The sequence below is a fragment of the Mirounga angustirostris genome, unplaced genomic scaffold, assembly GCF_029215605.1.
Source record: "Mirounga angustirostris isolate CCGP_5_RB_7025 unplaced genomic scaffold, mMirAng1.0.hap1 SCAF_5, whole genome shotgun sequence".
NCBI classification, from domain to species: domain Eukaryota; kingdom Metazoa; phylum Chordata; class Mammalia; order Carnivora; family Phocidae; genus Mirounga; species Mirounga angustirostris.
The window spans coordinates 155,343,091-155,365,666 of NW_026991713.1; the positions used below are offsets into that span (position 1 = coordinate 155,343,091).

A 22,576-nucleotide genomic window follows, 5' to 3' on the forward strand; every position below is an offset into this window, starting at 1 on the left:
TATTTATATTTATGTTAAAGATACTGCGTTCCTATTTTAGCAGTGCTGAAATGGTTCCTGTTTACAAGAAATTTACACAGTAAGTGGTGGTTTGTAGAGCATTGATTTTCAGCTGCCTTGGGCCTGAATGAGTTGGGATTAACTCACAATTAGATAACACTAATTGTGTTAGTCCTAGAGAGAAACAGTTTAGGAGGTTCGGCTCAGGACAGGGCCCAAGAGAGATGATCACAGGGGGTTTGTCCAGTCACCTGGGTCCCTGGCCCTGCCCACCTGCTTGGCTCTCCCCGTCCAGCACACCTGGGGCTGCCAGCTCTCTGGGTGTTGTCTTGGATCCCCCAGGAGAGAAGCTGGTGAATGTTTTCTCTTAAAATGCTCTCATTCCTGGAGGTCCCAAGAGATCCCATGAGAGTCAGCTTGGATTGTTTCCCCTGTGAGGTTCATATCGTAAAGCCCAAGCTAGTGGGTAGCAGGGTCACATAGATAAGCGACAGATCTACCGCTGTTGGAGGTGTTCAAATGTCTCCGTCAATTAGGGATGATTTTGAGGCCATTCGGTCTTCTCATACTAATATCCCAGGATATACCAGCCCAGAAGACATATCTGATTACAATTTTGTCATGCTTATTTCATTCGGTTCCAATGTAGCTTTTTCTTTGGGATTTCTTTACTCCTATTTTATTTGTAGAGGTACTTCTCAATTTCTAAACATATGGGAATTTCTAGTGAGCTTTTTATCCATGATTTCTAGCACATTATATTACCACAACATGCTCTGTGTGATTTCATGCCTCTGAAACATATTGAAATGTCCCTTATGACCAAAATAGATCGGGTGCATTTTTGTAAGTGTATCCTATATGCCTAAAGTTAATGTGTCCTCCACAGTGGTCTATGGATGTGGACAGACATACGGAGATAGCTGTGGGATTCAGATGGTTTGCTCTCAAGGTCTACATGTTATGGATGTTCTGTCTGCTTTGAGTCACTGAGAGAGGGTTGAAACCTCCCACTCTGCTTGTGTATTTGCTTGTTGTTGCAGTTCTGTCCTCCTTTGCTTTATATGTTGTTCAGCCAATGGCTCTAGGATGGGAGTTCTGGAAGGAAGGAGATAGCGCCCAGAAGAGGGCAACAGGGACCTGGGTTGGGAGGCAGCAGAAACAAGAAGGATGGCCAAAGTTCCAGAGAGGACCTGTTATTGGGATGGCACGTGGTGGGGCGCCAGTTGGGAAGGGGCTCTTTAAATATGAGGTCACGCGGGGTGCCCATTATGACCTACCAGGGGCAAAGGCAGATGATTGGCTGAGAGAGAGTATAAAGCCTCTGGGTTGCTAAGGAATGGTTCAACCAGGGGAAGGCTTGGAGAAAAGTGTATCCTCCTCCAATCGCTTCACCTGCTACTGTTTCCTGCTGACCTAGTGATTTACTAACCTGCTGATCTACTACCCTTTCTGAACCTCCCCTCGAGTACTTACTCTGACCCTGACACCGTCGCTGACCCCTTCTTCTCCTGACAAACGCCTTCCCCAATCCCACCCTTTATTTCTACCCTGCTCCCAACCCTCATTAAAACCCTGTCCCCTCCCCACCCCTTCCCACCCCTCCCTACCCCACCCACCCCTACCTCCACTCCACCCCCCATCTCCACCTCCTCCCTGACACCCCAGCACCCCTTGAAAGGACCAAGACATGAAGGTGCAGAGGCTGTTGTTCCTGGTGCTCTTGCTGCCGTGTCCCGGTTCCCCAAACCCAAATGTGAGTAAACATGGCACTTCACTGGCATCTTCACAGGTGTGGGGGGAAGGGCAGAGGGGGAGGGAGAGAGAGAATCCCAAGCCAGCTGTGCAGTGAGTCCAGAGCCTGAAGGTCCTGAAGCTCAGCCTCAGGACCATGAGATCATGACTTCATCCAAACCAAGACGTCGTCCCTTAACGGACTGAGCCCCCCAGTGACTCAAAGCTGCTAGTGGTGTCTTTGTTCCTACTGGGCTCTTTCACATGGTGGTTAAATAATAGTTTTTTCATGGGGTTCTTGGTGGGAACTTCAGAAGAACTGCAGTTCTTCCTGAAGACCGAGGACCACAGGGCAGGTTTCTCGGTCAGCCTGAAGGGGCTGTGGCCACAGCCGTCCACATCAAGTTCTGGGTCCTGTCTGTGCTGCTTGGTCCAAAAAGAGCAGCTCTGGCAGGATGGAAACCTGCAAATACTAGGGTAATGGTGGCAAGAAGGAAGGATTTGAGAAGATATGAAAAGCCATTGAGCTCTTTGTCTTAAATAGGGGGCTTGTATGATATGTACATTATATCTCATTAAAATTGTCTTTTAAAATGTCGGGAATGCTAATTTATAGGAGCTACGGGCATTAGACTGGCTCCTGGAAGCCCAGTGAAGATCCTGCTTCAAGCCTTGTATGTTTAGGGTCCATCTTCTACATTGATTTCATGTCAGCACATTGTTCATATTTGTGAAGTTTGGCAGCCCTGGGAACAGTGGTATCTTAAGCATTGGTGTTGGGTCTTGAGTGTTAAACAGTGAAATGTCCTTTGTGCTCTGTGCTTCCTGGTTGGTTGACTTGTAACAACTTCGGAGTCAGCCCTTTCCTCCTGGCCTTGGAGGCTGTCCCCAGGGACTCTGTGTCCCACCAGGTCCGTGGGAGCCCTGAGAAGCCCAGCAGACACTAAGTGACCGCATCTCGCTGGGACGTTTGTCACAGGAAAATCTGATGGATTGATGTAATCAGGAAGTGAATGAGTTGTTACCCTTTCTTTGGCCCAGTGTGTACAGAGTGTTGATTTCCCCAAAGTCAAAAGCTCCTGAATGTCCTTAGGATTGTCCAAATATAAAGAAATACCTGGTTCCTAGTGTGACTATTTCACTCCTTAAAAAAGAAAACCCTTACCCTCAGGAGAGAGAGACAGACAGGGAACACTCTAGAAATAAGCAGACTTCTTTAGATCGGCCTACACCAGATTCTTAGAGAGGGATTTGCAAAGTGGGAGTAGTCAGGAAGGACCCTAGTGTTGAGGCAGAATCATCCCACATGAATACCTCCAGTCAAAATAGACTCGATTCTGTTTCTTTTGAGTCTTCAATGGAGGGAATTTCTTCGTAGTCTTTATTGGAAATATTCCCCTCTGCCTAGGCTGCATCTCATAGAGCACTTCGCCTTTCTCACCCTCCCTCATCTCTGAGCTCTTGCATAAACTACCTGGTCTCGCATTTCCCTCCTCCACCTGCTCATGGCCATTGTCTGTTAGAACCTAGTGTTATTGGCCCCATTGGATGTCATCTAGTTAAGAGTCAGTTACTGGTCAGCATCCAGACAGCTGCTAGATGTACCACGTGGCCACAACTGGGGGTGTTTTCCATTTGTGACAAGATGGCCTCTGTCTTTTGTGCATTTGATCCCCATGATCAACCATTGAGCAGATAGCTAATGTTCTCTTTCAGACAGCGGCTGTTCCAAGACCGTGTATGTTTCCCACCAGCACACATGTTTGTGACCTCAGCTGTGAGGGTTGAGGATGAAAATGTTATAGATTTCAGGGGTACTTTCTAGAGAGTTGTGTTTGCACAAAATTCAAGCTTGGTGTGAATTAGTAGGAATTGCATTGTGAGCGTCTTGTCTCCTAAAATACTTGGAACTCCAGTTTTTGTAAAATGAGATGTGTTCTTTGTTTTGGTGTCCATATCCAGGAATTTTGTATTCTTTTAGAAATGAAATTTCATGGTCACCTGGGTGGCTCAGTCAGTTGAGCTTCTGCCTTAGCCTTGGGTCATGATCCCAGGGTCCTGGGATTGAGCCCTGCTTGGGCTCCCTGCTCAGCCGGCAGTCTTCTTTTCTGTCTCCCTCCCTCCCCCTTCCCCTGCTCATGCTCTCTCTCTCTCTCTCTTTCACATAAGTAAATAAAATCTTTTTAAAAATCAAATTTTAGAGTTGCTCTTGACTGATTTAGTTACAATACTGAGAAATAGGAACATGAATGCCTTTCATTGGCTTTTGGAGATAGGTGTTCAAGTAATTTAAAATGTCACAGATACCATCAAAATAAACAAGATCACCTGATTATGAAAATCTTTATGTACCCCTGAAATCTGACATTTTGGGCTGTGATTCTGAAGCAAAGTGGGCATTGAAAGAAAACATCACTGTTTTCAGAAACTAAACAGTAATTCGAATTTATTTTTGTTGAAATAATAATCCCATATTCTTCTAATAGAAGCCTCCTGTCTCTCTCTCACTCATGTCCTGATCTATAAACATCTGTCCATAGAACATTCTCATTTATATCTCTAGTACATTTTTTAGTCTTGCTTTTTCTCATTCTTCCATAAATTTTGGGCCTATTTTTGGAAAGGTTCCAGAGGAGTTTATCCAGGTCCTTCATGGATGTACAATAGAAGTCAGTGACTTCTTACCTACTGTAAGTTTACATTTACTTATCTTGTCTATTTTATGTTGGCTTATAAATTCTTAAGTTCTGTTAGCTATAGAAAATTTATTTGCCATGTGTTTGTAGGCAAAATAAAATCTCTTAAGATTTGTCTATTAGATTTTTCCTACAGCTTCAGTGTTATATAATGTATATATGATCACAACATCTTTTTCAAGAATACAGTTTGTTGATAGTTGACATAGGTAAACACAGGGAAACCCATCAGCACAGTACGATAGTAAACACACTCATCACTCCCAAAAGTTTGCCCCTGTTCCTTTGTAATCCCTCTGTGCTCCTTCTCCTCCATGGGGAGGCAGTTGAGAGGTGTGCTTACCTGGGGGAGGCTGGTGGAGGGTTTGTAAAGTTGATTGTTTGGGACAGAGACATTGTAAATCTTTGAGATTCCTCATTGTCTCACGTGTTATTTCAGCTTGTCCATGTTGTGCCTGACCGTTTCCTTCTTGGCCCTGATGGGGTTGGAGTTCTATGGAAACTTCCCATTATCACTGCCCCCTTGGGAGTTTGTGTCTTTCTCATTTATATCTGGAGAACCATCCTCGCTGTAAGTATACTAAAGTAGCTTATATATACTGTTCTTCATAAATGAGCAGAAAATTTTATAGTTATTGGACCTTTTATATCCATTCAGTAATAGAAATATCCCTCTAATACATCAATTTTGATGATCACCTAGATTGCAATAGATTTAAATTTGTGTTGCAGTGCCTTCTGTGATCCATATGTTCTTTTTTTTTTTTTTTAAGTTCAAGCATAATTGGCCAACAGTGTAGTATTAGTTTCAGGTATACAACATGATTCAGCAATTCTATACATTTCTCAGTGCTCATCACAATAAGTGTACTCTTAATCCCCTTCACCTCTTTCATCCATCCCTCCACCCACCTGCCCTCCAACCCATGTGTTCTTTAGAAGTGTGTTGTTTAATCTCCATTTTTTGGTCATTCTCTAGCTATCTTTCAGTACTTGATGTCTAGTTTGAGTCATTTGTGGTCTGAGAACATACGTCCTGTGATTTCTTTTCCTTTGGTCGTTCAGATGTATCTTATGGCCCAGAATATGGCCTCTCTTAGTGAATGTTCCATGGGAACTTGAGAAGAATGTCTTTAGTTTGGTTGTTGAATGGATTATTCTGCAGATGTTAATGGATCCAGTTGATTGGTGATGCTTTTCAGTTCACCTGTATTCTCATGGAATTTCTGTATCTGTTGGATCTGTCAATGACTGATAGAGGGTTCTGAATTCCCCAGCTATAATAGGGATTCATCTGTTTCCATCAGCAATTCTTTCAGTTTCTGCCTGATGTACTTCGACACTCTGTTGTTAATGCATGCACATGAGAAATTATTATGTCTTTTGGAGGATTGACACCTTTACCGTTGAAGTAATGCCCATCATTATCCCCGACGGTTTTCCTTACTCTGTAGTGTGTTTTGAAGGATCATTTCACTGGCCACAGGTTTCTCGTTGGATGTTTCTGTTAACACTTTAAACATTTCATCCTTCTTGATGGCAAGGTTTCGGAAGTGTGATGTAGTCCTTATCCTTATTCCTCTTGGGTAAGGGTTACTGCTCTCCTTCCCCCTTCCACCACCCACACCCAAGCCCTGCTCCAGATTTCCAGACTTGTTTCTTTGTCTTTAATCACCTGTGACTGAACATTCTGGATTAGGCATCATTGGCGTTAGTTGTTGGTGTGTTTGTTTGGGTATTTATCCTGCTTTCCTTGTTTTGAGCTTCCTGGATCTGTGGTTTGGTGGCTATATTAATTTAGGAAAATCCTCAGTCATTATTGCTTCAACTACCTCTCTGTCCATTCTCCTGCTGCTCCTATTCTGTGTGTGTTACACGATTTGTAATTGTCCCACTGGTCTTGGATTTTCTGTGCTGTCTTTTTAATATTTGTCTTTGTTTTTCTTTTGGGAAGTTTCTACCGGAAATTCTTTAGGCACAATGATTCTTTCCTCTGGTATGTTGAGTCTCTTAATGAACCCATCAAAGGCATTCTTGATTTCTGTTATGGTATTGTCCAGAATCCCGGTAAAATCTTAGAGTTTCATATCTCTGCTTACATTCATCACCTCTTCTTCCTACTGCCCCCTTTTTGCTTAGATCCAATATCAGGTATGGAAGGGACTTGAAATTCCCAACCTGCCAATGCCATCATCTCTGCCTTAGATGCCTTAGGTAGTGTGATTCTAGTGCTTGCTGTCGTGGTTTTTACCCTTAGTATGCCTTGTATGGTTGTGTTGAAAGCTAGATCTCCTGTTCTGGTAAAGGAACTGAGGTAAATAGGATGTGAGGGTGAGGTTGTCTACTCATCTGTCTGGGGTTAGACTGAGTTTACTCCCAGGTGAGACAGGGAGGCGATTGCATTGGAGTTGAGACTTTCCCCCTCACCTCTATTGCGTAGTCTTTGGGAAAGGCCCAGTTAGGCTCTGGGGACATAGTTTCACTTGAAGGCAGACCTTTCTAAGAAGAACAGAAAACTTCTGAGTTTATTTCTAAATGGAATCTCCCCCCTCTCCCTGCCAATGGAGAAACCTTCCCTTCAAAAGGAACACAAGTATGTGCTATGGTGAGCGCTGTGAATTGGGCAAGACTGTTGAATCACAGATCTGTACCTCTGAAACAAATAATGCAATATATGTTAAGAAAAAAAGAAGAAGAAGATAGCAGGAGGGGAAGAATGAAGGGGGGGGGGAATCGGAGGGGGAGATGAACCATGAGAGATGATGATGGACTCTGAAAAACAAACTGAGGGTTCTAGGGGGGAGGGGTGTGGGAGGATGGGTTAGCCAGGTGATGGGTTAAAGAGGGCACGTTCTGCATGGAGCACTGGGTGTTATGCAGAATGAGTCATAGGTCACTACATCAAAAACTAATGATGTAATGTATGGTGATTAACATAACAATAAAAAATTTTTAAAAAAAGGAAAACAAAACTATGACGTCTTTGGTGTGCTCATCTGTCTCTTCACTTCCCCTTCCTGTGGGGCTCGGTGACAAGGGCCAGAGCAACTCAGAGATTCCTAAGCAACATGTGAAGTTACAGGAATCACCATGGTTTTCTGTTTGCCCTCCACTGATGGACTTTCCTCTAACAACGTTATTATGACTGGCTTGTTGATAGCATGGTGATATTCCAATATCCTGGCAAGATTTGGGGGCGGGCCTCAGCCTCTCCTCATCCTGTAAAACTTTTGAACGGGGAAATATGTTAATGGTGTCAAAATGGGGTCTTGCCTAGAGTTTACTAAGCTATAATTTATCAGGGTGACTCGATCTGGATAGCCCGGTTCCCCTCTTTTGAAACATCCGCTGTCATTTCTCTTGTTGCTTATGCTTCGTCTCTCGCCACGTGCCACTCTTTTTCTCATTCGATGGCTTTTCTGTCTTTTTGATGACCCTCTGTAGCAGTCTGGGAAACTTCATAGCACCTGATGTGCCATAACTGTGTGTGAATTCAGCAAACAGCCAACCCTTAGTAATAGTTCAGAGAAGCTTTCTGGACAAGGAAAACGGCATAATTTTGTCAGAGCTTTGCTCACCTGCCAGCCTTCCTTCCTACATTCCTTCCTCCCTTCCTTCCATTTTCTTTCTTTAAGGATCTTATAATAATCCGTTTCTGAACTCAGTGTGCATATCGGGTTGCATTAAAGTTACGGAAATGATGAATTAATGAATATTTTTTTAAATGTCTGCATGGTCCGCTGTCAAGAATTGAACAGGTTGAATGTTCATTTCACAGTATGTGAATAGATTTTGGGGTCAAAACTAAGTTATATACCTTTGTGCTCCTTATCAGAAATGGATTGTGAACTATGATGACTTAATCAGGAAATTCCAATTTTGTCTTCTTTTTTAATCCTGTGAAGTCATTCTGCTATACAAAATGATGATTGTAATTTTCTTGGATGACTGTTTCGGTATTGACCTGAACTAGAGATTTTTCCTAGTAGTACGTTTTGACATCAAACTTCATTTTGTTTCTTCCTCTCTTAGATAAAGCCTCGGCGATATGAAGGTAAGTTTTTTGGCTTTAGTTTTCATTGTCGTAAATTCTCAGTACCGGTGTTTGATGTGGGTATAATTCGACTAGGGGTAAATATGGTGACTTCTGATGTCTAAGTGACTTGTTAACTCCTGAAAATCATTCTCTTTCCCATGTGGAGTCTAAGTGACAATGTGGAGGGTGTTGCCATCTCTTAGGAGACCAGGAGGAGGTATACCTCATGGGAGTAGGGAGAATAGAAAGAGTAATTTTGCAGAGACATGTTTAGGAGGCATGCGATGATAGGAGCCTGAGGTCTGGAGTGAGTACTATGCCATGACCTGGCTCTTGGCGAAATGTCAAGATGAGAAAACACTCTTTGAGTCTAACAAGCAGGCTACACTTAGAGAAGGAGCCACATATTGCCAGACAGAGCGTGTGTCACAAGAGAGGTTTAAACCATGGTTTTGAGTCTGAAGTGGAGGGAGCCTTTCCTGCCAGGGGAGAATGAGTGGAAAGGAACGTGTGCCAGTGGGGCTGATGTATCGTGTCGGGCCTCATGGATTGTGATGATTCCACGGTGCTGTCTGTTGACGGCCAGGGTGGCTGCCTGGCACATAGCAAACCCTCGAATGCTGGTGTTCGTCCCTGTGAGTGCAGCAGTGGGCGTGGTGAGAAGAGAGATCTCAGGGCAGGAGAGCGCTCACATTGGGCCACTAGAAGAGAAGTTTGCACTTTGAGGTAAGATGAGAGAATTATTATTTTTTAAAAGATTCTGTTTATTCATCTGACAGAGAGAGCACAAGCAGACCGAGTGGCTGGCAGAGGGAGGGGGAGAAGCATGCACCCCACTGAGTGCAGACCCAGATGTGGGACCCCAGGGCCCAGAGTGGAATCATGACCCGATGTGGGATCGTGACCCAAGCTGAAGGCAGACACTTAACCGACTGAGCCACGCAGGTACCCCAAGATGAGAGAATTAGGAGCCAGTTAGAGGAGTCTGTGTTCTCGACCTTCGATGTGTTATCCATCTGTGATAGGGCGCTTCATGAGTGTGGTTTTCCTGTCAGGGTAGAGGGTAACCTTCTCATGTTGGGATGAGAAAAGCTTGTGTTCCAGGGAGTGTGAGTTATCCAGGCCCTCCAGAGACTGTAACGTGGAGTTTGTACCCGAGTGTGTTTGATTCCAAAGGTCTTGTCCTCCAGAGCCCCTGCCTAGGGTTCATGACAGGCAATCTGTGAGCAGCAGAAAGTCACTGAAGGCCTTGGAGTTGTCACTCAATTGCCATTTTGAGCTTTCCTTGTGTGGAATTCCAAGGAGGATCTGGAAACGGACATGGCGCTGAGCAGGAGCAAAGGATGGTTTTGTTCATTTTGGGTTGTTGGCAGGGACCTATTTTTGTACCTTAATCATTGGAGGAGAGAAATGTTAGTTGACAGGATGCTTGATTTTTCTGTTACATATCTGGGGATGACATCAGCATTTGCAGTGATTGCATTTTCCAAGACTGGTGCTTACAGATGGGAGTAAACGTAGAAGACATTTGAGGGCGTTTCTCTATCTTTGAAAAAAATTTAAGTAGGAATCTCCCCAAAATAGGTTGTCTTGGGTTTCAAATGCTGCTAAAACTTGCTTCCTTAGGGCACAATGGGAATGCTAACAAGTTAGTTACACCCGAGTGTCAGAGAATGTGTCTCTGGTGCTCATACACTGGGATTATTCAATGTCACTCGTTTTGCTAATTATCTTTGCGATTCTTTTTTCTCCTTTTAGTAACCTTACAACAAATAAATGAGAAGATCCATCGACTTAGGACAGAAAACAGGGAGCTTGCTCAGGAAATATCCCTTTGGGAGCTGAAGGTATCAGTGCCTTTTCAAATACTTTTTGTGATTTCATTTTGGTTACTTCCACCTCTTGTAGTTCATCCTATTGACCTATTTCATGTGATCCAGAAATGGTCCTGATTCAAGAGAAGCTTCACGAATGTAGAGCACTGCCTCTCTATTTTGAAAGGAGTCACACATTAGTAGATAGGTTTGTGTAACACGATGCTATTTTGGAATTCTGTTTCCTTTTTTCATATGTTTTATAGATCCGGGAAGGCAAGAAGCATGTTGCAGAAACTAAGAGTGAACATAAGTTTCTCTCTGAGGAAGTTCTTAAATTGAAGGTAAGAATCCCTTCTTTGCCTGAATTGTGTCCTAACAACAGAAATAAAAGTAATGAATTATCATCATTATCATTATCACTATTATTATTTTAAACATTGATTGATTGATTTGAGAGAGAGAGAAAGAGTGAGTGGTAGGGGACAGAAGGAGAGAGAGAATCCCAAGCTGACTCCATGCTGAGTGTGTGGCCTGATGCAGGGGTCCATCCCAGAACCCTGAGATCAGGCCTTGAGCCAAAACGAAAGCAGGAGTCAGACACTCCACCGACTGTGCCACCCAGATGCCACCCAGGTGCCCCAAGGAATGAATTATTATTACTCATTCAAAATGTTTTGTTGAAGGAGAACATCGAAAAGGTTGACGAAGTTAATGAAAATTTAAATGACACCCTTCGTTGGGCACTGGCTCACTTGCAAACTGAGAGAGAGAAGAAGGTCAAGAATCAGGATGTGGTAAGAGCTGGCTGTTGAGTTTTACCTTAATGTGGCCCCGGCAGGCTTTTGGTTCACTGGGTGAGATGAGTGCAGCATCCTCGCTTGCTGTTTAGCACAGTAGAGAGTGGGCCTCTGGGAACTGAAACTCCTACGGAGCAGTGAGCTGGGATTTCACTTAGAACCACCGTGATGGGGTTTGCTCTTATAAGGACTAGGAAGTATGGTTGATTTCACAGCGAGGTAATGATCACATCATTCAGCCCTGCCCTCCAAGATATGTAGAAAATCCCCACAAGACACTTGAGCGATGAAGGGCGATGGCTGACCCAACTGTGCAGTCCCTTCGTCTCTTAATGCCAAACAGAGCATTTTCAATGTGAATAGGGGAAGATGTGTATATATGTATGTATGTGGATATATATATGAAGGAAAGCCACTAAGAAAGTCATTTGTGAGTTCTTTGACGTGAACTATTTTCCACTTTGCTTACTTCCTCCTTGTTCCATTATGCCTTAAGGGCTTTCTTTGTTGCACTGCATGATCCTGTGCAGGAGGAGGGTGTCAGACACCCTCACGTTGTTCTGTGATCATGATTTCCTGAATGTCTTTTCTCATATCTGTCTTGAAGGCCCAAGATGCATTCGAGGATGGAGAGCAGAGAGCCTTTAGGGCCAAAAAACGAGAACTGCAGGGTATGTTCTTTTGGGGGAAGAAATCCGCATATGGTGGCAATGAGCTTGCATTGGGAAGGGAAGGAATGCCTTCCTGCCTTCAAGGTCTTGCCCTTCTCCTTTCCCTATCAAACCGAAGTTCTCCGGTCATGTGCACATACACACACAAAAGAAAACTCATCCTTTCCAGAATGTCGACGATTGTTGGAAGACCATTGCAATGCCCTGAGTTCTTTGAAAACAACTCAAGAAGCCGAACTGAAAATGCTGAGGAGGAAAGTGGATATCGTGGTGGATTTCTCTAAACAAAGACAAGCGGCTGCCGAAGAGTAAGCTATTCTTGTGTGAATTGTCACCAATACTATTGTATGAATTTAGGTGACGGCCAGTCTAGATAAGTGTATTTCTTTTAGAATTGGATCTAGAGTATTTTTGCCAAATGCATTCTGTAGAATTGTGCCTGCCCTTGCTGCCTTGATGTGTGTGACCTGCATTTCCCTTTGTGTTCTGACTGCTTGTCACGCTTGTTGTGTGACTCCTTGGAGTAGAAGAGGGAAGGTACCCTCCTTAAAACCTTTGATACCTGGATCCCCTCTGGGTCTGTCTGCCTTGTCCTTTTGGTTTCCGTGTCATCACATGTTCTTATTAGCCCTGAATTCAGTCACTTTTGGTTCAGTACGAGCCTTGGGTCAATAATGGGGATAGAAAAATGGAATTGTCTTGCTGCGGAAACACTGGGAGTCTCCTTGTGGAAAGTGGGTTGGGGCTCCAGCAGTCCTGGATGCCTTCATCCAGTATACAACTGACATCACTCACTGTCGCCCAGTCCCTAAGAAGGCCAGGGTATTTCCCATCCACCGGATTTTTTTAGGTGTAACTCTCCTGGGTCCCAGCCAAAGCCTGCGGGTTCACTAGGGCTCACCTTGGCTGGCTGACCCTGAACTTCACTCGTTTCCTTCTAAGCCCATGCCCATAAAGTTGTTCAGCTTCTTTACAGTTCACTTGCCTGTTCCAGAATGTATTGATGTGTCCTGGGGAGATTGGCTCCCACTGCCAGGCTGGCTTTCTCCTAGGCTTCCTTCTTCTCCATCTGGTTCTCGTGTTTCTTCATGTACTCTTTAGAAATTGGGTGCATTCCCTCACGAGTTTGCTCTTTTGTCCAGTGTTTCCTTTCTTTTCTCAGGAGGAGATCAGGACCTTAGAGTCCCTCATTCACGTTGAAAAGCAAAACTGTTCCCTGTCTTCCCTGGAGACTCAGCTTTGTGTTATTCCTTCCCACAGCGGGGATGGGGGCTGCTCTGTGTCACTGGCATCTTGGTTCAGTTCATTGGAAATTTCTTTTGGGGGTGGGTACAGTGTCCTGACCACCTTTCTGTCTTCTACACCTTCCAACTGAGCCACTCCATTACAGCCGCTCCAGAAAGCATTTGCTGAAGGATTGCCTGAGAGACCAGAAGCAAATGCATGTGTCTTTCTCTGTCGGGAGCTTTTGACTCAGTTTCTAAGAGTCTTTTGGCATGTGATCTTGAGGAAATGAGGTGTCCTCTTGAAACCCTTTAAATCAACACCATGAGCAAAAGAGTCTGAGGGCAGCACAGCAAAGCAGCCTTTTTAAGCATCGCACGTTGCTGCCTTCACTATCAGTGAACTCAGTCTTGTTAAAGTCGGTTGACTCCATGCAATTGATAGTTTTCCATCTGAAATCTGTTGCGTGGAGATAACACACTGGCTATGTGACAGTTCACAGCCTTTTGCGCTTCAGGACATATTGCTGGTACTAAGATTGGCCTCTTCAAAGGAGGAGGCAGGGGTTGTAGTTGTAGACCCAGAGATGTCTGGGAGTGAGTTGCCATGCTGATGAAGCCATATTCTGGAAGGCTTCCTTTTGGGTTCATTTTGTCAGGCACAGCCTTGGTCTGAGGATCAGGGCTCCCCATGGAGGTGTACGACTAACGATGGTCCCCTGCTTCATCCTATAGTTGGTCAGGCTTGGTTTTTCACTTTGAACTGAAAGGAGCCTTCACCGTCTCCGACAAAAGACCAACTCTGAGAGGACACAAGCTGCAATGTTACTTGAGGAGTTGATAATGAAGTAGAGAAGTGTAAAGACAGCTCCGATTGCAAGGGACTTGGCAGCATCCAGAGTCTGATTTTTCTTTAACCCTAAATGGGACCTTCAGTTCATTTCCCTCCTTGTGTTGTCAGTCTGTGCATTTATGAGGGACATTGGAATCTAGGCCATCCAGTGTGCTGGGAGGAATGACGGCAGAACTTCTGGATCTTGGCTACTGGACCATGTCTATACCTTTCCTGTCTTAGGAAGGTTGCAAAGACCCGCTGTGACCTGGAGGCAACAGAGAGTCAGCTGTCCGCTGCCATGGAAAATCTGAAAGGAATCACAGAAGCAACGGACAAGTACAAGTGAGTTCAGACACTGAATATTAGCGGCTCCTGAAATCCCTGTTCACTTTGTATTTTTAACTTTTCTTCATTGTTTAGACTCAATTCACATGTAATATAAACAAAAATTCAGAGGCATATCCGGAGAGAATTAACAGACACAAAAAGTTAAGCTCTAGAAAGAACAAAGCAATTTCATTACTAAACATGTCCTGATCCCCAGCGCTGGCCTGATTCTGTGGAGCCTTCTTCCACGCCATCGTCCCTGGGGGTGGTGTCAGTTGTCCTAATCTGGAGGAAAGCAGTTTGTCGTAGGATGCATCCTACCCATAAGCCCGGCAGGGCCATCTGATGGCGCTGGTCTTTGCCGCCCTGGGAGCCATGGCGAGGATAGAAGTTGCCCAGCACACTTGATGGCACCCTTGTCACGTGATAAATTAGGGCGAGATTGAAAATGGGTAAGGAAATTATGTCAACTCTGCACCCTGCAGGGGAAGAAAAATGATTACGGAAAAGAGGTAACAATAGCTTTGATCCTACTGTACATTATAACCATGTGAAAAGTGTTTCCTGTGTGAGGATCAATTGTATGAGGGGACAGATAAGAGGAGAATGGCCACGTGGGCAGATGATTTAAAATCACAGCCAATATTGGGTGTTATCTGACGAGAGCACTTATAACTCACAGGCAAGAAATTGGAGAGATGCAAGATCAGCTGCAGGAGGCAGAGCTCACCTTCCAACACAAGGTAACCTGAGTTGTGCCCCAACCTCCTGGCCCCTTAGCGCCTCCTGCAGGTGATGGAAGTGGCCCTTCGATCCCCCAACATGGGCTCTTGGTGTGTTGACTTTTTCAGATCGCAGCTCATGAGAGAAGTGCTCTAGATAATTGGGTAAGTGTTTTCTTTTTCCTCCTCTTCGTTTGGGGCCCAGTCCGGCACAGCTGAAGGTGGATGTGTTTTTCTCCCCCAGATCAAGGCTCAGGTTTGGGAGAGGAAGATAGTGCAGCAGAGGAGGGAGAACGCCTATGTGAAACACAGGTGTGTGATTTTGACGTGCCTTTTTCTGGGCGTCTTGAGGGGTCAAGGCTAAGCTGTTTAGTGTCTAGTAGAGGACATGGTGGTGTCATTCTTATAGACGTCCATTCTTTTTCTGTCTTCAAGACTGCACATGATGAGGAGAGAGATGCTGCCTGAGGGATCCATGAGGCAGGAACCGATGCCGGGAAGACCTGAGACACAGAACCGTGTGCAGAGAGGTAGGGAGCGTGCTGTGAAATGCAGCAGCCTGATCTCTGCTGGGAGAGCACATGGTGTCCTTCCCGTTCCTGTGGGTGATCACTGTGTGTCCTGGAGAGAATCACAAGCACTACCTAAGGACAGCAGGTTGTCTGAAGGGGTGACAGGAGGGTGCTTTCCTCAGGTGCCCACCGGCCGCAGGGCACCTGTCCCTGTGACAGGTGGAGCTCATGCCCCTCCCGTGACTGCAGACCCTCCCACCTCCTCTACCACCCACCTACTGAAGAGCTGAGCCTGGAGGAGTTGTGGGCCCGAGCTCCCTTCCCACCTTGATGCAATGGTGAAGACTTTTTGGAAAAAAAGAAATGGAGAAAAATGGCATTTATTTACTCTTTATGGAGGTTCCTTGATTTTTGTTTTATTCGTCATCTACAGTCCTATATTAATCCATGAAATTCATGCATTTTACTCCTCTAATGTTATCGGTATAAAGCCACAGCTTTACTTCTCAATCTGCCTATTTTTACTTTGCTCCTGGCTGTACGATTAGTGTACTCCAATTCTTCTCTTCAATATTTATGTAATAGCCAGCCACACATGCTAGGCCTCATCTATAGACTGAAGGATTGAACCATCAACTGGCGGCCTGAGACGAGAATGCATGCCGTTCATGTTGAGGGTTTATCCATTTTTAGCTGGTTGAGCCCAGAGCAGTCTACTGCTGTCCCCTTAGCTATGAAAACACCTGAAGCAAGCTGGGCGATGGTGGTCCCATCCTCGAGGGGGAGAGGCAGAGGTCTCCCCCTTGTCCTCAGGGGTCAGCAGAGACCTTTGAGAAATGCTGTGTGTCTGAGAAGGGACCCAAGAGTGGGACAGAGGGCAACGTGTTAGGGGCGGGTTTGGAGGGTTGGTTTGATTTCTGCACAGTCAGTGCTGGTCTGAATCCACCTCCATCTGTTCTAGGGCTTTGGTCTGATGCTGAAACTGGTGGGTCTCCCATGGGGAACAGGGGCACCGAGCCTCACAGAGACCCAGGGATGAGCAAGGTAACTACTGTGGCCTCTACCAGGTGTTCCGGAAACTTTTCCCTTTCTGAGCAGCACCCTGTCCTGGCCTTGTGTCTGTTGGGTGGGTTAGGGTTTGTCTGTGGTGTCGTTCACCTTTCAAAATACAAGCAGTTCACCCGGGGGCTGACAGGCTTCTCCATTACAGATCCTCACCTTCGGTGGCACCTCCTGAAGCCACGGGTGCTTAGAGGTGAAGGATGGCAGGGCGCTCACTGTGTGTGCGTGTGTGCTTGTGTGTGTGAGTGTGTGCGTGCGTGTGTGTGTTTGTGTCCATCCGTCCACCCCTGCCCACGCACAATGCCTGTGGGGGAAAGTAGCTCGAGGAGGATGACACGTCACTCCACAGTGAAGTCTCTGGCCGGCCTGACTGCCAGTCAGTAGGTTCCGATCAGGTGCGATTGGTGTAGTGTTCATGTTGGGGTTCGATGATTTACCTGTGCCAAGGTCTGGGGTAATCCTCACAACTGGAAACTAGGGGAAACTCTCTCTCCATTTTCTATTGTCTGTTTTGCAGTTTGGAATGTTCTTAGATAGGGCAAGTTTCATAAGTCATCCCTGTTTTCCTTCTGCTGGTACAAATGCTGTACAGAATCCCTCTACTTGTACCCTTTCAACGACTGTTGTGAATTTCCAAAGTGGGGGGTGTCCTGGCACACACATTCTGAAGCGGGGATGTCGGTGATTAGCTGCATGACCCGGGCCTCACAAGCCCTGCAGTTGGGCTTCTAGGAGCAGGTCCTTTTGGTCTTAGGTCACTGTGAGAGCTGGTTTCTTCTCTCATCACACGCTCTGGAGTTGTCCGTCAGAAAGCATACACATTTTTGTGAATTCTCAAAATTCACAAAAGTTAGCCTTAGTTAGCCTTCCCATCTTAATTTCCCACTGGACAAAATTGCTCTGGAACTCAGTGTGCGGAAAATTCCAATGACTGTGTTTTAAGATAAACACAGCCGCTGCACGTAAATAAGGGCTATTGGTATCATGTTCCTCTCAGAAAACCCTCTTCCAGGTCCCCTATCAGACCACAGGCCCCTAAATCCTCAAGGGTCTTTGTGGCCTGGACAGAAACTGCAGAGAGTAGAAGACCGCTTTGTCAGGAAGTGAGGCAGGTGGGGACAGTCAGGGGCTTTGCAGGCAAGGGATTCACCTCGAGTGGCTCGGATTCCTTGTGGAGAAAGGGCATTCAGTTTCATCACATTCTGTCTATTCTTAACAAACCCAAATCTTCTGCGGTGGTTGAAGAGGAAAGATGAAGTGTTGTCCACGATGTCGATGCCTCCCTGTCTGGAGTGTGGGCTGCTTTACTTGTTTCCAGTGATCCCTTTTCACCCTTTAAGACTCTACTTCTTGGTAGTGAATGTTGGCAGACTTGGGTAGTGATGTTTGATGACAGTAGGTTATTCCTGTAACATCCTTTCTCCTTCCCCGTCCCCCCCCTTATGATAGTAGGCAGCAATTGGGAGGGACAAAGTTTTCTAGCATGACGTGGCTCTCCTGGAACGTGGTATTGGGGAAGGAGCCAGATGCTGAGAGCTTGCTCTTTGGGTTTCATCTCTTGGTGTTGCAACTTTTGGCTGTCTTACCCAAATATTTTGTCCTCTGTTCTGCAGGTCGGTACAGATGTGAGAGGGTTTCCTCATGCTCCAAGGCCCCCCCATATGCCCTACCACATGGGGCAGGGTTTACCAGGCTTCCCTGGCTATGGGCCACCTCCACCTCCTCCACATGGGTGGACATGGGGGCCTCAACCACAGCTCATTCCTGCTACACATGGTAAGATGATCTGAACTGGATGACCTGAATCGTAAAGCCTATTCATAGTTTAAGTACTTCTGTTGGTGGAGAAGATGTAGAGGAGGTACCAGAAGGCTTTGCAATGCAAGGATCGACCTGAGTGAGGACATAGTAGCATTCGTCACCTTTCTGTGGACATCCATTTCATGGACTGTCTTGTTTCACCCTACAGAAATGGGCAGCAGGTGTCTGCCATAGAGAAGAAAAGTGACAGTTTGCAAAGGACAGACATAAAAGCTTTGCCCATGGGCACTGCCCAGACACAATGTTTTGGGCCCTGGGATGGATGAAGCACAACCTCAAATCACTGTTACTTGTGGAGGCCCCAGTTGTCCAGTGTTATTCACTAGCTCTGAAAACATCTGTCACTGGGTGGACTGATCACATCCTCAGTTGTGGGGGACTTGTCTCTCCTTTGTCCGCAGGGGTGAGAGGAGACCTGTGAGAAATGCTCTGAATCTGGAAGGGATGTGGGAGTGGGAGAGCGTGGAATAGGGTGGGGCAGGTGTAGAGGGTTGGCTTGCATCCTGCATGGTCAAGGCCAGTCTGAATCCACCTCTGTCCCTTGCAGGGCTTCGGTCGTATTCAGAAACCTGTGGCTCTCAAGGGGACAACAGTGGCACCCCGCCCAAGAAGGTCCCACAGAAGGACTAGGTAAATACTGTGTCTTTTCTCAGGTGTAACCATTTCTGGAATGCTGTTCCTGTCTGGGCACCCTGTCCTGACCTGTGTCTATTGGGTATGTCCTGAGATCTGTGTGTGGTGTCATTGACCTTTCAATATGCCCAGTCTTCATTCGGAGCCTACAGACTTCTCTGTTTCCAAATCATCACCTTACGCGGGGCGTCCTGAAGCTCCACGTGCTTAGAAATGAAGGAGAGCAGGACCCTGCCCTTGTGTGTGTGTGTGTGTGTGTGTGTGTGTGTGTGTGTGTAAACTCCTGGAGGAGAGCAATATCTCACTCCACACTGAAGTCGGCCAGTCCCGCTGACTCCTTGCAGTTTGCTTTCCCGCGGGAGCGGTAGTGGTGTTGGGTTTCGGGTCAGGAGACTAAGCTGGGAGAATGTCTGCGGTAATCCTCACAGCTGGAAACGGGAAAAGCCATGCCCTGCCTCACACTTTGTGCCACGTGCTTTGGGCAGCTGTGAGTGTTGGTGGACAAGGTGAGCTGCGACCTCACGTGCGTTCCATCTGTGTGGGTAAAGACGCGACCCGGAATCCCTCCAGTTGCTCCCTGGGTGAGATGAAGGTGAACTCTGACAGGGGCCAGCTGTGTGGTAGAAAATGCCCCCCGGAGCACAGGCGTGAAGAGGGAATCCCGGTGACTCCCTGCAGGGCCCACGGCTCACACACGTTTCAGTCGTGCTCCCGTGAGCGGGTTCTGATGCGGTTTGCTGGCTGTGCCGACTGATAGCGTCTCTCCTGATCCACCCTGGGAGGGTCACGCCTGCTCTCCAGACACATTGGTTTGCATCCGGGGATGCAGAATGGGCCCTCAGTGGTTCTCGGCACCAAGGACTATGCATTTGCTCTGTGCCTGAGCTGAGGAGCATGGGAATGTCGGTGACGCAGATCCACAGAGCTGGGTCTCACGAATTCATCGGGATCGTGTTCTTCTCAGCACTTTTTCCGGTCTGCTGCAGGACTCCAGAAACTCCTGTCTCCTGAGCGGTGTCTGTGGCCATGGACAGCACTTGGGAGAGTAGAAGAAGACCCCTTTGTCAGGGAGGGAAGCGGAGCAGGGTCAGGCGGGGGCTGGTGGACAGCAGTTGGACCCACGAGGGGCTGTGTTTCCACGTGTGGACACTGGGCTTCTCTGGACTTCTCACCGTGCTGACCCCTGCTTCTTTGGGTTTCAGGTTGATGGGGGTTCTGCTTCTGTCTGTCATAGCAACATTCCTTTGGTTTCTGTTCTGCAGAACCCTGTGGATGCAAGAGGACCTGCTCCTGTACCCGGCCCACTGGGTCCACCATACCCCATGGATCCCCCTTCATCACCATCCTGGGGCCCTGGGGCACATCTCCCTCCACCCACCCAGTGGTCTCTGCATCCTTACCCTGCACACGAACCTACACCACAGGGTTTGATGATATGAATTGTATGATTTGACTTATAATCTGTATTGTCTTCTTTCTTATTGAGTTGGTGGGGCAAAGGCCAAGTTTGTGCTGAGGCCTTGACATTGGGAGGGGAAAACCACCTGGGGGCGCTGTAACATCCTGAAGTTTCTCAGGACATACAGGTGTTGTGCTGGGCTATTTCCACACACTGAGCGGGGGGAGGTGCCGTTGTTGGGAAGGAAGTGTCTCTATCGCACAATGGCAGACATATATTTCTTACCGTCGGGCACGTCCAGAGTCCACAGTTGTTGTTCTGGGCGGGATGAAACACACCTCTCACTTTGTTTTCAGCGTGTTGAGTTTAAGCTCTCATTTCCTCAGTTATATAAACACCTGAAGCAGGGCTATGGTCCCTTGATTAATCATTAGGGCAGGGGTCTGTCCCTTGTCCTCGGCAGTCAGTGGATACTTGTGGGAAACCCTCTTGTCCGGTAAGGGAGGTGAGAGTGAGAAACAGTGGCAGATGCTGGAGGCAGGTGTAGATGGTTTGTTGGAATGTTGCTCAGTCACTTCCAGTGGGATGGTCTTCCGTCTTTTCTCTGACGTGGGTCAGATACAGACGCTGGGGCATCCTCCATAAGGAATAGCAGTCCTGCATGCAGGCCTCTCATGTTATGGGAGAGTGAATGTTGCTAAGGACATGATCACTTTCTTCAGGTTGCTCAGGAGACGCCTTTGAGGGACTTTGTCTTTCACTCATACTGAGGTGGTTGGCAGGTCCCTTTCTGGTGAAGGAGAGCCGCTCTTCTCCAAAAGCTGGGCACAGCAGGTATGCGCATGCACACTGTGCAGAGACGCTATTCTGTGCTCTGGGAGGGATGAGGAGGGAACTTCAGGTGTCTGAGAGCAACGAGGGACACATTCATTAAACGACAGAGAGGTTGTGTTCCGTATAAGGGAAGCCCCAGCGATGGATCTGAAGGACCAGAGAGGGAGCCATGAGTCACTAGAAACAGGAGGCTGTGGTTGAGAAGGATGGAGGTGCTCAGGGGAGTGGATGGGCCTCTCTCGGGTAGAGCGGAGGCCGTTCCTGCAGGCCAGCAGCTTGAGCAGTGAGTGTGAGGACACCGTGAGATCCACACTGAGCTGCTGCCTGTGTCCATCACACAGCGTGGATGATGCAATTATTTGTATCAGAACGTCATGGTTGCCATAAAGCTGTTCGTTCATAATCTATAAGGATTGTTGTTTCCTCTGAATTTCTGAAGGTTCTGAACTGGGTGAAAGAATGTGGTGGAGACTTGGGAAATTGAACTCGGTTCCTTTGGGGAATCTTGTCTGCCTGAGTTTGTGGGCCCCAGTGAGAAAAAGTGAAGACGGGACCAAGACCAGCAGAGTGGCTGCCTTGGCCTTCAGCCTGAGTCAGACTCTTCGTGGGGAATTCAGGATTGACCAGGAGCCACCCTCGCTGGATCCCTGTCACTACGCCTCTGCATCTGAGTCACCGCCGTGCCTTCACTTTGATTCTCCCTGAACTTTGGTCACAGTATCCTGTGGATTTACCTGTATTCCTGCCTGAATGCCTTGTTAGTGTAGAAGAAAGCAACTAATTTCTGTACATTGATTTTGTATCCTGCCACATTACTGAATTGCTGTATGAGTTCTAGTAATGTGGGGTTGAATCTTGGGTTTTCCACATAAAGTATCATGTCATCTGTGAAAAGAGAGAGTTTGACTTCTTTGCCAGTTTGAATACCTTTTATTTCTGTTTGTTGTCTGATTGCTGTTGCTAGGACTTCTAGTACTATGTTGAACAGTAGTGGCGAGGGTGGGTATCCTTGACGTGTTCCTGATCTTAAGGGAAAGGCTTTTCCCCATTGAGGATGATATTCACTGTGGGTTTTTCATAGATGGATTTTATGAACTTGAGGAATGTTCCCTCTATCCCTATACTCTGAAGAGTTTTAATCAGGAAAGGATGCTGTACTTTGTCACATGCTTTTTCTGCATCAATTGAGAGGACCATATGGTTCTTCTCCCTCTTATTAATGTGTTCTATCACATTGATTGATTTGCGAATGTTGAACCACCCTTGCATCCTGGGGATAAATCCCACTTGGTCGTGGTGGATGATCCTTTTAATGCATTGTTGGATCCTCTTAGCTAGGATTTTGTTGCAGATTTTGGAATCCATATTCATCAGGGATATCAGTCTGAAATTCTCCTGTTTGATGGAGTCTTTGCCTGGTTTGGGGATTAAGGTAATGCTGGCCTCATAGAATGAGT

At 46.6% G+C, this 22,576-nt stretch overlaps 1 protein-coding gene across 2 annotated transcripts; it reads left to right on the forward strand.

Moving 5' to 3' along the window:
• Nucleotides 1-42: 42 nt before the first annotated feature.
• LOC123842573 (transport and Golgi organization protein 1 homolog) lies at nt 43-22,309 on the forward strand. Of its 2 annotated transcripts, XM_064592623.1 has the most exons (20): nt 43-79; nt 890-952; nt 1,669-1,756; nt 4,359-4,424; nt 4,870-5,001; nt 8,463-8,484; nt 10,225-10,313; nt 10,547-10,624; nt 10,967-11,077; nt 11,688-11,751; nt 11,921-12,059; nt 14,050-14,151; nt 14,819-14,879; nt 14,988-15,023; nt 15,103-15,170; nt 15,294-15,388; nt 16,332-16,414; nt 18,046-18,208; nt 18,801-18,883; nt 20,149-22,309. In XM_064592623.1, the coding sequence occupies exons 3-19, from the start codon at nt 1,691-1,693 to the stop codon at nt 18,881-18,883; spliced, it is 1,458 nt and encodes a 485-aa protein (XP_064448693.1). In that variant the 5' UTR covers nt 43-79; nt 890-952; nt 1,669-1,690; the 3' UTR covers nt 20,149-22,309. The 2 variants fall into 2 exon arrangements, with proteins under 2 accessions (XP_064448693.1, XP_064448694.1); XM_064592624.1 differs by lacking the exons at nt 43-79; nt 4,359-4,424.
• The last annotated feature ends 267 nt before the right edge of the window (nt 22,310-22,576 follow it).

What these genes read in the sequence shown, in the direction of transcription:
- LOC123842573 (XM_064592623.1), top strand. Translation starts at nt 1,691, where the DNA reads ATGAAGGTGCAGAGGCTGTTGTTCCTGGTGCTCTTGCTGCCGTGTCCC. An exon ending in TATCCCTTTGGGAGCTGAAG is followed by an intron (nt 10,314 to 10,546) that starts GTATCAGTGCCT and finishes TATGTTTTATAG; the next exon opens with ATCCGGGAAGGCAAGAAGCA. An exon ending in GCTCATTCCTGCTACACATG is followed by an intron (nt 18,209 to 18,800) that starts GTAAGATGATCT and finishes TGTCCCTTGCAG; the next exon opens with GGCTTCGGTCGTATTCAGAA.